The sequence below is a fragment of the Schistocerca cancellata genome, chromosome 1 (genome assembly GCF_023864275.1).
Source record: "Schistocerca cancellata isolate TAMUIC-IGC-003103 chromosome 1, iqSchCanc2.1, whole genome shotgun sequence".
In the NCBI taxonomy this organism is placed as follows: Eukaryota; Metazoa; Arthropoda; class Insecta; order Orthoptera; family Acrididae; genus Schistocerca; species Schistocerca cancellata.
Genome location: NC_064626.1, coordinates 302,440,704 through 302,453,309, shown reverse-complemented (window position 1 = coordinate 302,453,309; position 12,606 = coordinate 302,440,704). Strand labels below are relative to the sequence as shown.

General features: G+C 37.7%; 1 protein-coding gene across 1 annotated transcript in view; it reads left to right on the top strand.

The window, feature by feature from the left end:
* Window positions 1–1,899: 1,899 nt before the first annotated feature.
* LOC126172306 (RNA polymerase I-specific transcription initiation factor RRN3) overlaps window positions 1,900–12,606 on the top strand; it is a 56,975-nt gene continuing 46,268 nt past the window's right edge. The window contains exons 1-5 of the mRNA XM_049920869.1: window positions 1,900–2,061; window positions 2,180–2,382; window positions 2,458–2,547; window positions 4,433–4,562; window positions 4,642–4,744. Coding sequence (XP_049776826.1) covers window positions 2,182–2,382; window positions 2,458–2,547; window positions 4,433–4,562; window positions 4,642–4,744 — 524 coding nt within the window. The 5' untranslated portion in view covers window positions 1,900–2,061; window positions 2,180–2,181. The remainder of the gene's footprint in view (window positions 2,062–2,179; window positions 2,383–2,457; window positions 2,548–4,432; window positions 4,563–4,641; window positions 4,745–12,606) is intronic.

Genomic DNA, 12,606 nt, shown 5'->3' with positions numbered 1-12,606 from the left:
TTCCATTATCCTCATTTTGCTTTTGTTGATGTTCATCTTATACCCTCATGTCAAGGCACTGTCCATTCCGTTCAACTGCTCTTCCAAGTCCTTTGCTGTCTCTGACAGAATTACAATGTCATCGGCGAACCTCAAAGTTTTTATTTCTTCTCCATGAATTTTAATACCTACTCCGAATTTTTCTTTTGTTTCCTTTACTGCTTGCTCAATATACGGATTGAATAGCATCGGGGAGAGGCTAAAACCCTGTCTCACTCCCTTCCCAACCACTGCTTCCCTTTCATGTCCCTCGACTCTTATAACTGCCATCTGCTTTCTGTACAAATTGTAAATATCATTTCACTCCTTGTATTTTGCCCCTGCCACATTCCGAATTTAAAAGGGAGTATTCCACTCAACATTGTCAAAGCTTTCTCTAAGTCTACAAATGCTAGAAACGCAGGTTTGCCTTTCCTTAATCTAGCTTCCAAGATAAGTCGTAGGGTCAATATTGCCTCACGTGTTCCAATATTTCTACGGAATCCAAACTGATCTTCTACCAGTTTTTCCATTCGTCTGTAAAGAATTCGCGTTAGTTTTTTGCAGCTGTGACTTATTAAACTGATAGTTCGGTAATTTTCACATCTGTCAACACCTGCTTTATTTGAGATTGGAATTATTTTATTCATCTTGAAGTCTGAGGGTATTTCGCCTGTCTCATACATCTTGCTCACCAGATGGTAGAGTTTTGTCAGGACTGTCTCTCCCAAGGCTGTCAGTAGTTCTAATGGAATGTTATCTACTCCCAGGGCCTTGTTTCGACTCAGGTCTTTCAGTGCTCTGTCAAACTCTTCACGCAGTATCATATCTCCCATTTCATCTTCATCTACATCCTCTTCCATTTCCATAATATTGTCCTCAATTACATCGACCTTCTATAGACCCTCTATATACTCCTTCCACCAGAAAAGTGCTTAGAACTGGGTTTCCATCTGAGCTCTTGATATTCATATAAGTGGTCCTCTTTTCTCCAAAGGTCTCTTTAATTTTCCTGTAGGCAGTATCTATCTTACCCCTAGTGAGATAAGCCTCTACATCCTTACATTTGTCCTCTAGCCATCCCTGCTTAGCCGTTTTGCACTTCCTGTCGATCTCATTTTTGAGACGTTTGTATTCCTTTTTGCCTGCTTCATTTACTGCATTTTTATATTTTCTCCTTTCATCAATTAAATTCAATATTTCTTCTGTTACCCAAGGATTTCTAATAGCCCTCGTCTTTTTACCTACTTGATCCTCTGTTGCCTTCACTACTTCATCCCTCAAAGCTACCCATTGTTCTTCTACTGTATTTCTTTCCCCAATTCCTGTCGATTCTTCCCTTAAGCTCTCCCTGAAACTCTGTACAACCTCTGGTTTAGTAAGTTTATCCAGGTCCCATATCCTTAAATTCACACCTTTTTGCAGTTTCTTCAGTTTTAATCTACAGTTCATAACCAATAGACTGTGGTCAGTGTCCACATCTGCCTCTGGAAATGTCTTACAATTTAAAACCTGGTTCCTAAATCTCTGTCTTACCATTATATAATCTATCTTAACCCTGTCAGTAATAATATCTACTTCTTCATGGACGCTGTTAACTGCGATAATACAGACTTGTTATTTAGCTTAGCAGCTTAAGTTGAAGTACAGATCCACGCCAGCATTTGAAGAAAAAATAGATTTTATTTAGAATATTCCTCTCAACTTCGAAGTTAGGGACAAACTGCAGTCCCAAGGGTATGTTCCGGGACACCGATTTCTTTTATCTGACATCGGACTGTCCCGGAAAACCGGGAATCTGTTAACCCTATTTCCAAAGATATTAGCATAGTTGCGCTGTAGGTCGGTAAGGTACATCGCGGACAAACCTCCTTGGATTTCACCAGCGGGTCGCTCACGCTGAAAATCTTTGTGTTGTGTGGAAAACGTGGGTTTGAGTTTGAGACATATTGTGCAAGTAGTTTGTAATCATGTCGTATAAATTGATCAACAAGGTCTTGTCGCGAAAGAAAGTTGTAGCAGAGAGAGAGTGTTAAGTTTAAGGTGTGTGAAACTGCCACTTTACGCCATGTATAGCAAGTATTTGTGGATTTCTATGCAAATACAGAATTGTTCGTTAACATTCGGTGCTGTTTAACATAGTAAACGTGTTGTATTTTAGGCATGGCAGTGTCAGTAATTTCAAGCGGTTCCTGTACACCGTCCATTCTCAAAGTAGCTGGTAATAGAAGTCGTGCTGTGCAGCAGCGCGTTCGCTTTCAGTTGCCCAATGACCTGAGGGCTATTTTGTTGGATTTCATCAACGAAAAGAGTTTGAAACCATATGAAGAACTAGTTTGCATTCTGAAAGATTCAGAAATTCAGGTTTGTCTTGGCTGTATTGTCAACGTGTTTGACCAGTTTTCAAAGTATGCGTACTGCAATACATTTGTTTTGCAGGATGAAGATCTCTGTGAATTGCTTCGTAAATCAAGAGACTGCATATCTTTATTGAAACAGGATCTTCGTCATTTTGTTGAAGCTATACTTGTAAGTATTTTGTGTCCTCAACGTTACACACACACACACACATAGCCCTTGGTATGACGAATAGCATGGTTGATCTTCAGCTTTGAGCAAGTGGCTGTGTATGCAATTTGAAGAAAGACTGTTCTAGTATGACAGGTAGTTTACTTATAGGTTCAGAGTGCAGAATGTCCACAGTAATTGATGTGTATGCAATTTGAAGAAAGACTATTCTTGTATGACAGGTAGTTTACATATAGGCCTAAAGTGCAGAATGTCAACAGAATTAATGTTGTTATAATCTAATTCCCAAGATGCAGAGCTGCTAAATATACGTAAGTAGGAGGTGTGTTATTTTTAATCAGGCCATATACTGCTGATTAGTGCATACTCTGAACCACAATTATTTAATTGCAACCTTTGAAAAACAGTTAATTTTACTTTGGTGAAATGGTGCAAAAAAATTATGTTCTGTAAGTCATTTTAGTGTACTCTATATCTTACATAATTTACTTGCATAGTTTAACCAGTATTCTCACAATTATTTTTGTCAGCTGACAGATCATTGGCCTATTTGTGTGAATATTAAGTGATCTTTTAATGCACAACATTAACTAGTCATACATATGTAATACGAAAAAAGTTTTTATTCTAGTGGAAATTGTGCAAACTGTTTTATGAAACATGGCAAAAACTTTTGGGTCGATGGAAGCATCCGATCCCACGCGTCGGCTTTGACCCTTGACGTAAGGGTGTTGTGTGTGACGTCATGACGGCGAGGAGTTTGGTTCGAGTGTGGCTGTCTCCAGTTCTGTTTTATTTTATTTACTTTTCTGATCTGTTCGTTCTATCTCGTGAGATTTTTTTTTTAAATTTAAAAACATTTATTACTTATTTTAATTGTCTGTTTCCTCCATTTTCTGTTTTAGTTTATTATATTTATCTTTCTGATCTGTTCGTTCTATCCCGTGAGATTTTTTTTTTTTAAAAAGACAAAAAACACTAATTGGCTACTGAAGCATCTTTATCTTCTATGTGTTGCAGGGGTTACGACCCCTGGGGAGGTGGGTGGGTATTCATGCATGGCTGTCTTCACTTACACGTTGTAGCTACGCAAGGCGTCTAAATTTATTTATATTTATTTTCCCCCCCACCCAAAACACCCCATTTCCCGCACTTGTCCCGTTAGTCATTAGGCTTCTTGTGGAATGTGTGTGTTTTTGTTTCCGCCATATTTGTGACGTCATGGGTCAAAGCAGACGGGCGGGATCGGACACTTCCGTATTTCCAAACTTTTTATACATCAAATTTCTGTGAAAACTGCGAATTCTTTCCATCTCCCATTTTGTAGACCAGTTTTACAATATTACCCCTGGAGAAAAGAATGCACCTCACTGTTGTCAGACTGCATTACAGTTTCTTAATTTGTGTTTTCTTTTTTATTTATTGTTTCTTTTAGCTAACTGATGATCCTACTGTAAATTGAAGGATCACAAGTGGATATGTATGTAAACTTAATGTTGTTGTTGTTGTTAAGTTGTTTACAACCATGTGAGTACATAATTGGCTTTAGATGTTTTATACAGTCATGGATTTGTTACTGTCATTCCTGATACATAAGAGATATAGCTAAGCAGTGATGTGAACTGACAAGTCACATAAGCATCAGCATTGTATGTAAGGTAGATCTGTGTTTTTTTATAATGCATCCATGTCGTGGGGGTGTTTCTATTATGCTTGCAAGAAAAGCTATTAATATGTTTGTGAAACTAATAGAAATGGGTTGTAACTCTGGAAAATCTATATAGCCAATTGCTATACACATTTTGCTATATTCCTAAGCTGCTTGTTTGTTCCATAGCATTTTTAAAGTTGAATTCTAAATATGGTACAAATATCTCGTCCACAGAACTTGAAATGGGTGCACAGAACAGACAAAGCTGTCAGAGAATTCCAGGGCTTTGTCTTGGATCTGCTATCTGCACATACATATTACACAAAATATACACTAGATAAACTTGTTACTTCTTTCAAACCAGGTGAGTCTTTGTTGTAGTCCTACTATGTACGAAGTGTATAGCAGCTAAAGTGTGTGTTAAATTACATTTCTTTTTTCAGATGATGACAATGAGTGGGTTAACAGTATACCACCTGAGAAAGACAAAAGGAGCTTCATGAAAATCCATGATCTTATATCAGTCATTCTGCAGGTTATCCCTATGTAAGTTCCAAAATGTTTTGTGTTGTAGAAATGATTGATGTGCAAGTCTTGTTATGTTATTGTAATCCTTTCATTCCTACAGTTGTTTCTGTGTTCGTTTATCTACTGGTCATTCCTAAATCTAAAAATTAACTGAACTAAAAAGTCTCCTTAAGTACTTTTTTGTAAAAGAGTTCTTGATGTTCCACATATATTTGTCAATGATGAGAAATGAAGAGGACAAGTGTGGGGAATCTAGTGCTCCATCTTTTGAAGTTGGACTAACAAACCTAGACATTCATAAGAAGCTCCTGAACATATTCTGCAAGTTCATGAACATACAGGCGACAGGAAAAATTGTAAGGTATTAATAAAAGGTCGGCCTCTTATCATTACTGTCAGCTATTAAATCTAATGAAAGGCTTGGTAAAGCTTACAAAACTGCAGGCATACAGAAGGATATTCCCAGGATGTCAAACACGTCGTTTTTCCAGCATTAGCAAATTAAACACAGAATAAAGTGTGTGTGGAAAACAACATTGATGCTCAGTTCTCTAAATTCTGCACTCTCTCTCTTTAGATGAATTTTTGAGAAGATGTTACAAACATAATCATTGCAATGTGTAAAAAAAAATAGGTCTAGATGGATAAAACGTACTGCAGTACACTTCTAAGTGGCAGACATGTGACACATTTTTTCAAGAGTCACAAAGTCATTATAACAGCCAGAGCATACTACCTTTCTTTCAATTGCATGATTACATTTTTGGTCATAGAGCGATTTGAGAACTGTTGTTTTGTTTGAAGATCATTGTCAGAAAATCAGCGATTGCTGGAAATCAGTTCCTCAATTGCCTAGGCATGGTCTCTGGTCAGTGGCGTTCCTTTGCAATCAGCATTGCCCACATCTGTGCAGAGTTGGTCAAATTGTTGACAGCTCCTCACTTTGGCTGAGTGTACATTGCACTTGGTCCATATAGCACCAGAATTTAATGGTGACTGTGCAGTTTGGATGTTTTGTCTGCGAGAACCATACTGTCCCACATGCTTCAGCTTTGGGGTCAACTGAAGTTCACTGGCTCATTTGGTTTGACCCCAGGGACATACTTGTGTTCCGTTGATGGACTTCGTGGTGGCACGTCATGTGTGAAATAGCGCATGTTGTAATGTGCTGTGTTGCTCTCTGGCGTTGGATATTTGTTTCTGTATTGTTTTTTGGTGCTATTAGTATAATTATTGAGCAATGTTTGTACGAATGGAATTTGAAGAATTTCTGGTGATTTATTAGTGAGCTATTGGGCCATTCCACACCAGGTGGTCTAAATTCGGAAAAAAATCCCACGTGGCCAACACGGACTTTGCTGAAAATCTGTGTGAACATTTGCACGTATTGCCAGTGAACATTAGTAAAAATATACTTTTCCCATTTTACCCTTTAGTGCTGCTATCAAAGATTCACCCCATAGTTTTAGGCAACTTTGAGACTGAATATCCGTGGCAGTATGTTCTTAAAGAAAACAGAGCTAGCCTGTGTTCAGTGCCAGACACAGCAGGAGGACACATCAAGAACTTCCTCAATGTGGAGGGGAGGAGGCGGTGAGAAACAACCCCAGCCATAGATGAAATGCTTCAAATTTTTCTTCACATAAAACTAAGAATTCTCCTGAAGAATGTTCTTTTGCTCTGAGAATCTTCTCTGGAGAATGTTCTCTTTTTATTCATACAATGGCTTGTTTTTTAGGGCCTTATGTGCTTGCATTGCCAAACCAAATTAGTTATTTAGATAGTTTAGAATATAGTCTTTCTAAGGAAAATGGTTAAAAGAGTTTGTAGAAGAGTGGTGCTTTTTTGTGAGCTCAAAAAGCCCTTTTTTGGTTGTAAACTATTGAGGAGCAGTAGGAGATGAAATTTTATATTGTAAGACCTTGTTTTGATAAGTTATTGTATGCAAAGTTTCAGGTTTATCCAGCAATTATGTCCAGAGAGAGACGAATTTCAACTTCACACTTTTTTACCCCCAAGTCTGTCTGTTTTTCTTCTTCTTCTTCGAGGTTATAAAAATTTCTCAAGAAATATTATTACTATTTTGCTTAAGAGGGTGCAAGAAGTTGTAAAAGATTGCCTAGTTTTGCATCTTTTAAGAAAATATTGATAGAGATATTATGTCTCAAAGTCAGGGCGCACTTAAGTTTGAGGGTACTCCGATGTTGGATATAATGCAGCGAAAATTACATATAACTGAAGCATGGGATACTACCCGTCTGCTTTTAGCCATGACATCATGGTAGCGGGACCATAGAGACATCTATTGGTAGCTCGGCGTTTGAGCGTGCGCATATCTGTTTAGCACTACCATCGCCCACTATTAGTGGGTGAGGGCGCTACATGCTTGTCGAACTGGTTGCCAGTGATTCAGTTGTCGAGAACGGTTGCCACAGCTTCAAAATGCTTGAAACAGTCAATGACATCACTATTCCCACCAAAGACTGCACTGGTATCGTTCGTATTGCAATTACCAACACGAAAAAATGAAATAAAAAATTTACGTTCATGAAATAAATCCTTGGCACTCTTCCAAGTTCTCAACATCGTAAAAAAATTACTTTGTCAATGAAAAAGTTTAGGGGTATGCATCCCCCAGAAAAACAGCATTGTTTATATCTCTGCAAGTGCTCTATTAGCAAAATGAAACTTTTACCAATGTTCATTGGGAACATGTGTCAATGTTCCCACAAAGATTTATTAAAATTTATGATGGCTTTTATTTTGTAGTTCCTTAAAGTAATAACATAAAAATGACAGGGGAAGAGCAATAAAACATGCAGTTAAGTCATTAATATCTTGCTTATGTTTGTATTTCCTTGCCAATTAAGTCTCAATGAATTTACATACATGAAAGGTCTGTTTAGCAAGCTGTAATCTCCATGAGTATCACAAGAAATTTTTTGTAAAATATATCTGAACGCATGGAGAAACTCTTATCAGCATAAGATGTGCTGACTGGTGCAAATGACAGAAAAACTGAATAGGAAAAGAAAACTACAGAAGAGAGCTAATAATTGGAAGTAATAGTCAAACTAATTGCAAAGAACTCATTAAAGAGTACAATAAGCTTTCTGTACAAGGGAGTATATGTACCAATTAGTTGTGCATATCAGGAAAAATGTTACTAAATATGTCAATAATAGTTCCAGATGTAATAAAAGTGGCAACAAAAAACAATTTTTGAATGTTTCCTGCACTTGGAGTCAATTCTTACTAATTTTGTGTCAAGAAAAACGAATATGACAACGAAAAATTTTCCTTAGCTCTAGTTTCTGTGACACACACTAGATGAAACGATTTCATATTAACAGAATATTTCAAGTTAACAGATTAAGAGAAAAAGATCCAAGGTTATGGTATTTTTGCAGGAGCACTGTCACCAACTGAGGGTAGTTGTAATCTCTGTTGTTGCCTAAAAATTTCATAAACTACTTCCTTGAAGGGTTCCCAGGCTTCTTTTTCTTTCTCCTCCAAAAATTGATCAAATACAGGATCCTTTAAAAGTTCTCAAATTTGTGGCCTGGTAAAAATACCTTTGCATCAGTTGATTTTGGAAATCTCTCTCTTATGTACGTAAAGGCTTGTTCTCCTTGGTTCATACATTTGACAAAGTTTTTCAGCAAACCCAGTTTTATATGCAGGGATGGAAGAAGGTCTTTTGAGTCCATGATAGGCTTAGCAATGACATTTTTCTTGCTAGGATTAAAGTTTCTTATAGGCCCGTCTGCTTTAATATTTCCAATCCCTACTGTATTTGTACTCCAGTAGCATTCCTAAGAGTGTGGCAATGAATTTTAGATTACCACAGATTTTTCCATTTATGTTCATGATATTTGATTGAGAACAAGAGGGCTGTCATATTTGCATGTCTCCTTCACGTGAACTGTGTGACCAGCAGCAATAGAAGGAAGAGGGTTGCCATTGTGAAGTAATACAAAATTCAAACTAAGCTTTGAGGAGTCTATGAATAGCCTCCATTTAGTTGGATCAAAATTTCATCAAGCCATCCTGTTGCAGGGAACAAGGTTGTTTTTCTTCTCCAAAAACGGAAGCAGTTCCATGTGGTGTTTTCTGTACTGTGAGACTGTGACATCACTTTAGAGAGGATTCCATTGCTGTAGTCTCCCTTCTCCTCTGACAGGTCAAGGCCTCTAATGAGATCACCCAGTTCCATTTGACTCAGTGTGTGTGGTTTATCATCTTTTTCCTCAAAATCTGGATCACAGGATGTGGAATGCTTGCTTGGTTCTTCTTATTTTTCTTCTTCTTCCACACTGTCTTCATTTTCTACTTCAAACACACAATTTTTGGGGTGGAATAGGAACTGGTAAACTGTCTGAATGTGAAATGGATCGATGAAAATTGAAGATTCAGTTACTGTACTGTTCTTTTCTTCATAGACAATCCTGCCTCTATAGGTGGAGTCGAGCATAAATAGCAGTTATCTGTATGGTTTGTAGGCTCCTGCCAAGCTATAGGCACAGCAAAAACCATAGACCTTTTCTTATTCTTTCAGCAATTCTCACAGTGTAACTGAGCATGTGTTGCAACATATATGGGAGCCCGAGACTTATGCTGATCCCCTACTTTCATACCAAAATAATGCTGATAGGCAGTCTTCGCAAGTGTTGTCAGATTGCATTTCTGTGAGGAAAATGTTATTTCACCGCAAGTGCAACAAAAATTATTCACCTTATTTACAAATTTTCTTGACATTTTTATGAATTTTGCACTGCAAAAGCACTCTCAAACCAGAAATTTTGCTTTAATTAAATTTAAACTGTATGAAACTCAGTCGCAGAAAATAGCTTTAGAGCATTTGTTTTGTTATTGGACAGGCGTGCCAACTCTTAAATCAAAATTTTCCCCACACTGAAAATGAGGACTGTAAAAATGAAATGTCACTTCATCACCAAAGCAAGTGTTATTCTGTCATTTTTATGGTGATTTTTTTAATTCAACATATGAAAATACACAAGAATTAACTACTTTTGAGCCTGAACCATTTTCATTGTTGGCCAATATAATAGAAAAAGAGCCGGTTTTGGATTTACATTTATGAAGGAAAAACGAACAGAAAAACTCAGAACAGCATTTTTTTTGTCAGGTACAATAAATCACCTAAGGACATGAAATAAAAAGTAGGCCATGTGGTATTGGACAACCGTGCCTCATCACAAAATATAAGTCAGAGGATCTCCCCCTTGTGTAATCCAGGATAGGCAGAGATTTGTGGCATCTATGATGATAGAGTTCAGTGCTGGTGCAGACACAAGTGTTTCAAAGCAGAACAGTCAAAGGCCATTGTTGAACATGGAACTCTACACGCATGACTCCTACTTGTTCCTGTGTTAACCCAACAATATTGTCAGTTGTGATTGCAGTGGGAACAGCGTCACAGAGTTTTCACCGTGAATCAATAGAAATGTGTCGCCTATCAAAGGAATCACATTCCTTGTTACACCAGGTTGTTGGTTGAGTCCTTACACACAGTCATCCAGGTGAATGGCTGCATGAAACATATGCTACACCATAGATGCAAGGCGGTGAGGGCAGAATTATGTTATGGCTTACATTGAGTTGGGCTTCCGTGTGATCTCTGGTGGTAATCAAAGGCATCATGACAGCAGTGAACTACGTGAATATAATTGTGGACCGCCTGCATCGCTTTATGCTTGAAGCCTCCCCCTATGGCAGACTGTTGTGTTGCATGATCAGAATCATGCTACAGTGATTTGAGGGGCATTATAGAGAACTCACATTGATGTCTTGACCAGCAAACGTGCGTGATCCGTACCCGTTGAAACACACATGGGGCATCATCTGAGTGCCCGTAAACCACTGCTCGCAATTTGCAGAAATTGCTTGACCTGTGCGTAGTCATCTGGTGCCACATACTTCTCGACTCCTGACAAAGATTTGTAGAATCCATGCCAAGCTGAACCTCTGCTTTACTGTGGTTGAAAAGTAGAACAACACGCTATGAAACAAGTGGTCAAACTGTTTTGGTTCATTGGTGTATTTTTAAATTTCTGAAAGATAGATGAAATACGTATGGGATCCTTAGGCTGCTGAATGGGCAGAGAACCATGCTTCAGCATACACACTAACAAGGAAAATACAAATGTCACAAACTCTTGTGGTGATAATTCATCACACCCCACCTTGTCTGATGGATAAAACCGGATCACAGAAAGATTCCCTACTTGGCAAGTCCTTCTCTTCTGTTACTTGTGGTGATTGATTATTTGAGACAAGTAACTGTGATTCAGCAGTTCTCTAACTTGACATCAACAGTTTCTGTGAGAAAAAATAAGAACAATCTGAATGATAGCAAGGTAACAACAAAAGTGAGAGTAATATTAACAGTAGTGAATGAGTAGCGTGTTTATCCTTTCCTTCATTTTTTAAATGTAATTATGTATTAAATTTATATTATAAATTCATAAATGATTTACCAAGTTGTTGTATTTAATATTTGTTCGCTCTTGTCTGTTCCCAGTTGCCCTTGCTTATTCAGATGATCTATCACAAGTAACTCATAACTCATTCCATGCATGAATCCTTGTTGTCCTTTCAACTGTTAGTTGATCAAAAACTTTATCTTCTTCAATGGTAATGAAATGTATTGCATTAACATGTGATGTATTAACAATTACAAATATTTAAATGAAATCTGTTTATTTCCACTTGTCATTTTCTTACAAACTTACAGAATGTTTCTTTGGTTGCCTCTATTGTTGTTATGAAACTTCTAATTTTGATAAGCAGTTTATCACCTTCTTTGACAGAATAAATGCTTTTTCCCCAATAAATCATCACTCCTGCATAGACACTGTGGACTTTTGACTTAGTATACACACCTGTAAAATTTTAGAAGAAAACCTGAACATTTGCTTGACAGATGGAAGTTTGCTTCCAGTTCTTTCATGGTGCTGGTATCCAAATAAATGACTTTTTTTCCCCGTAAACAAACTGTCCACAAAGACATTGGTTTTACTGCTACTGCTACCGCTACCTTTTTTTAAAAGTGAAGGACTATTGGAGTTGCCAAGGTTGAGTTGTAAAAAGAATTGGTTTGGCTTGCTCTGCCCTCTCCCTACCTGTCTTGGGCTGACTGACCTTTCATGTCACTCAAGCCAAATGATTTGTGACATGAGAATGCACTCAGTTGAGGCAACTGAGGTACACTAACAGCCTTCATTGGGCAGTTACCGAGTTTATCATGCAGAAGTAATATTTCAGGAAGTGGATGGATATATATTTTTGTGTTAACCAATTTTGTAGGTTCCTGTCCTATTGAGCCCAAACTTCACACAGCCCATTTTTACATGGAATAGAAACCAAACTGGAGTGTAGCCAAGATAAATTATAAAAGAAGTTTAAAAAATGCCAAATAAGAGCCACTTTAATGGGACAGAGTTGAGTGTTTATGGGGCTGGAATCTGTTGTCTCAACAGAATGCAGTTGGTGCAAAGAACATAGCAACATGTTCATGGTCCACTAGTGAATACTTGTCATCCTTAGCGTGTGCAGTGATGAAGTGCAAACATTTTTATATTATAAAAAATCTGGAGCAGATTGTGTGTAAATCCGAGAACATTGCACAGTAGGGACCTATCAAACGGTGACTTCATTTTGGTAGGATGGAGAATGCTTTGTCTATCCACCCTTAAGCCCGGTGATGCTGCGGGAATTAGATTAGGAAATGAGACTCTTAAAATAGTAAAGGAGTTTTGCTATTTGGGGAGCAAAATAACTGATGATGGTCGAAGTAGATAGGATATAACATGTAGACTGGCAATGGCAAGGAAAGCGTTTCTGAAGAAGAGAAATTT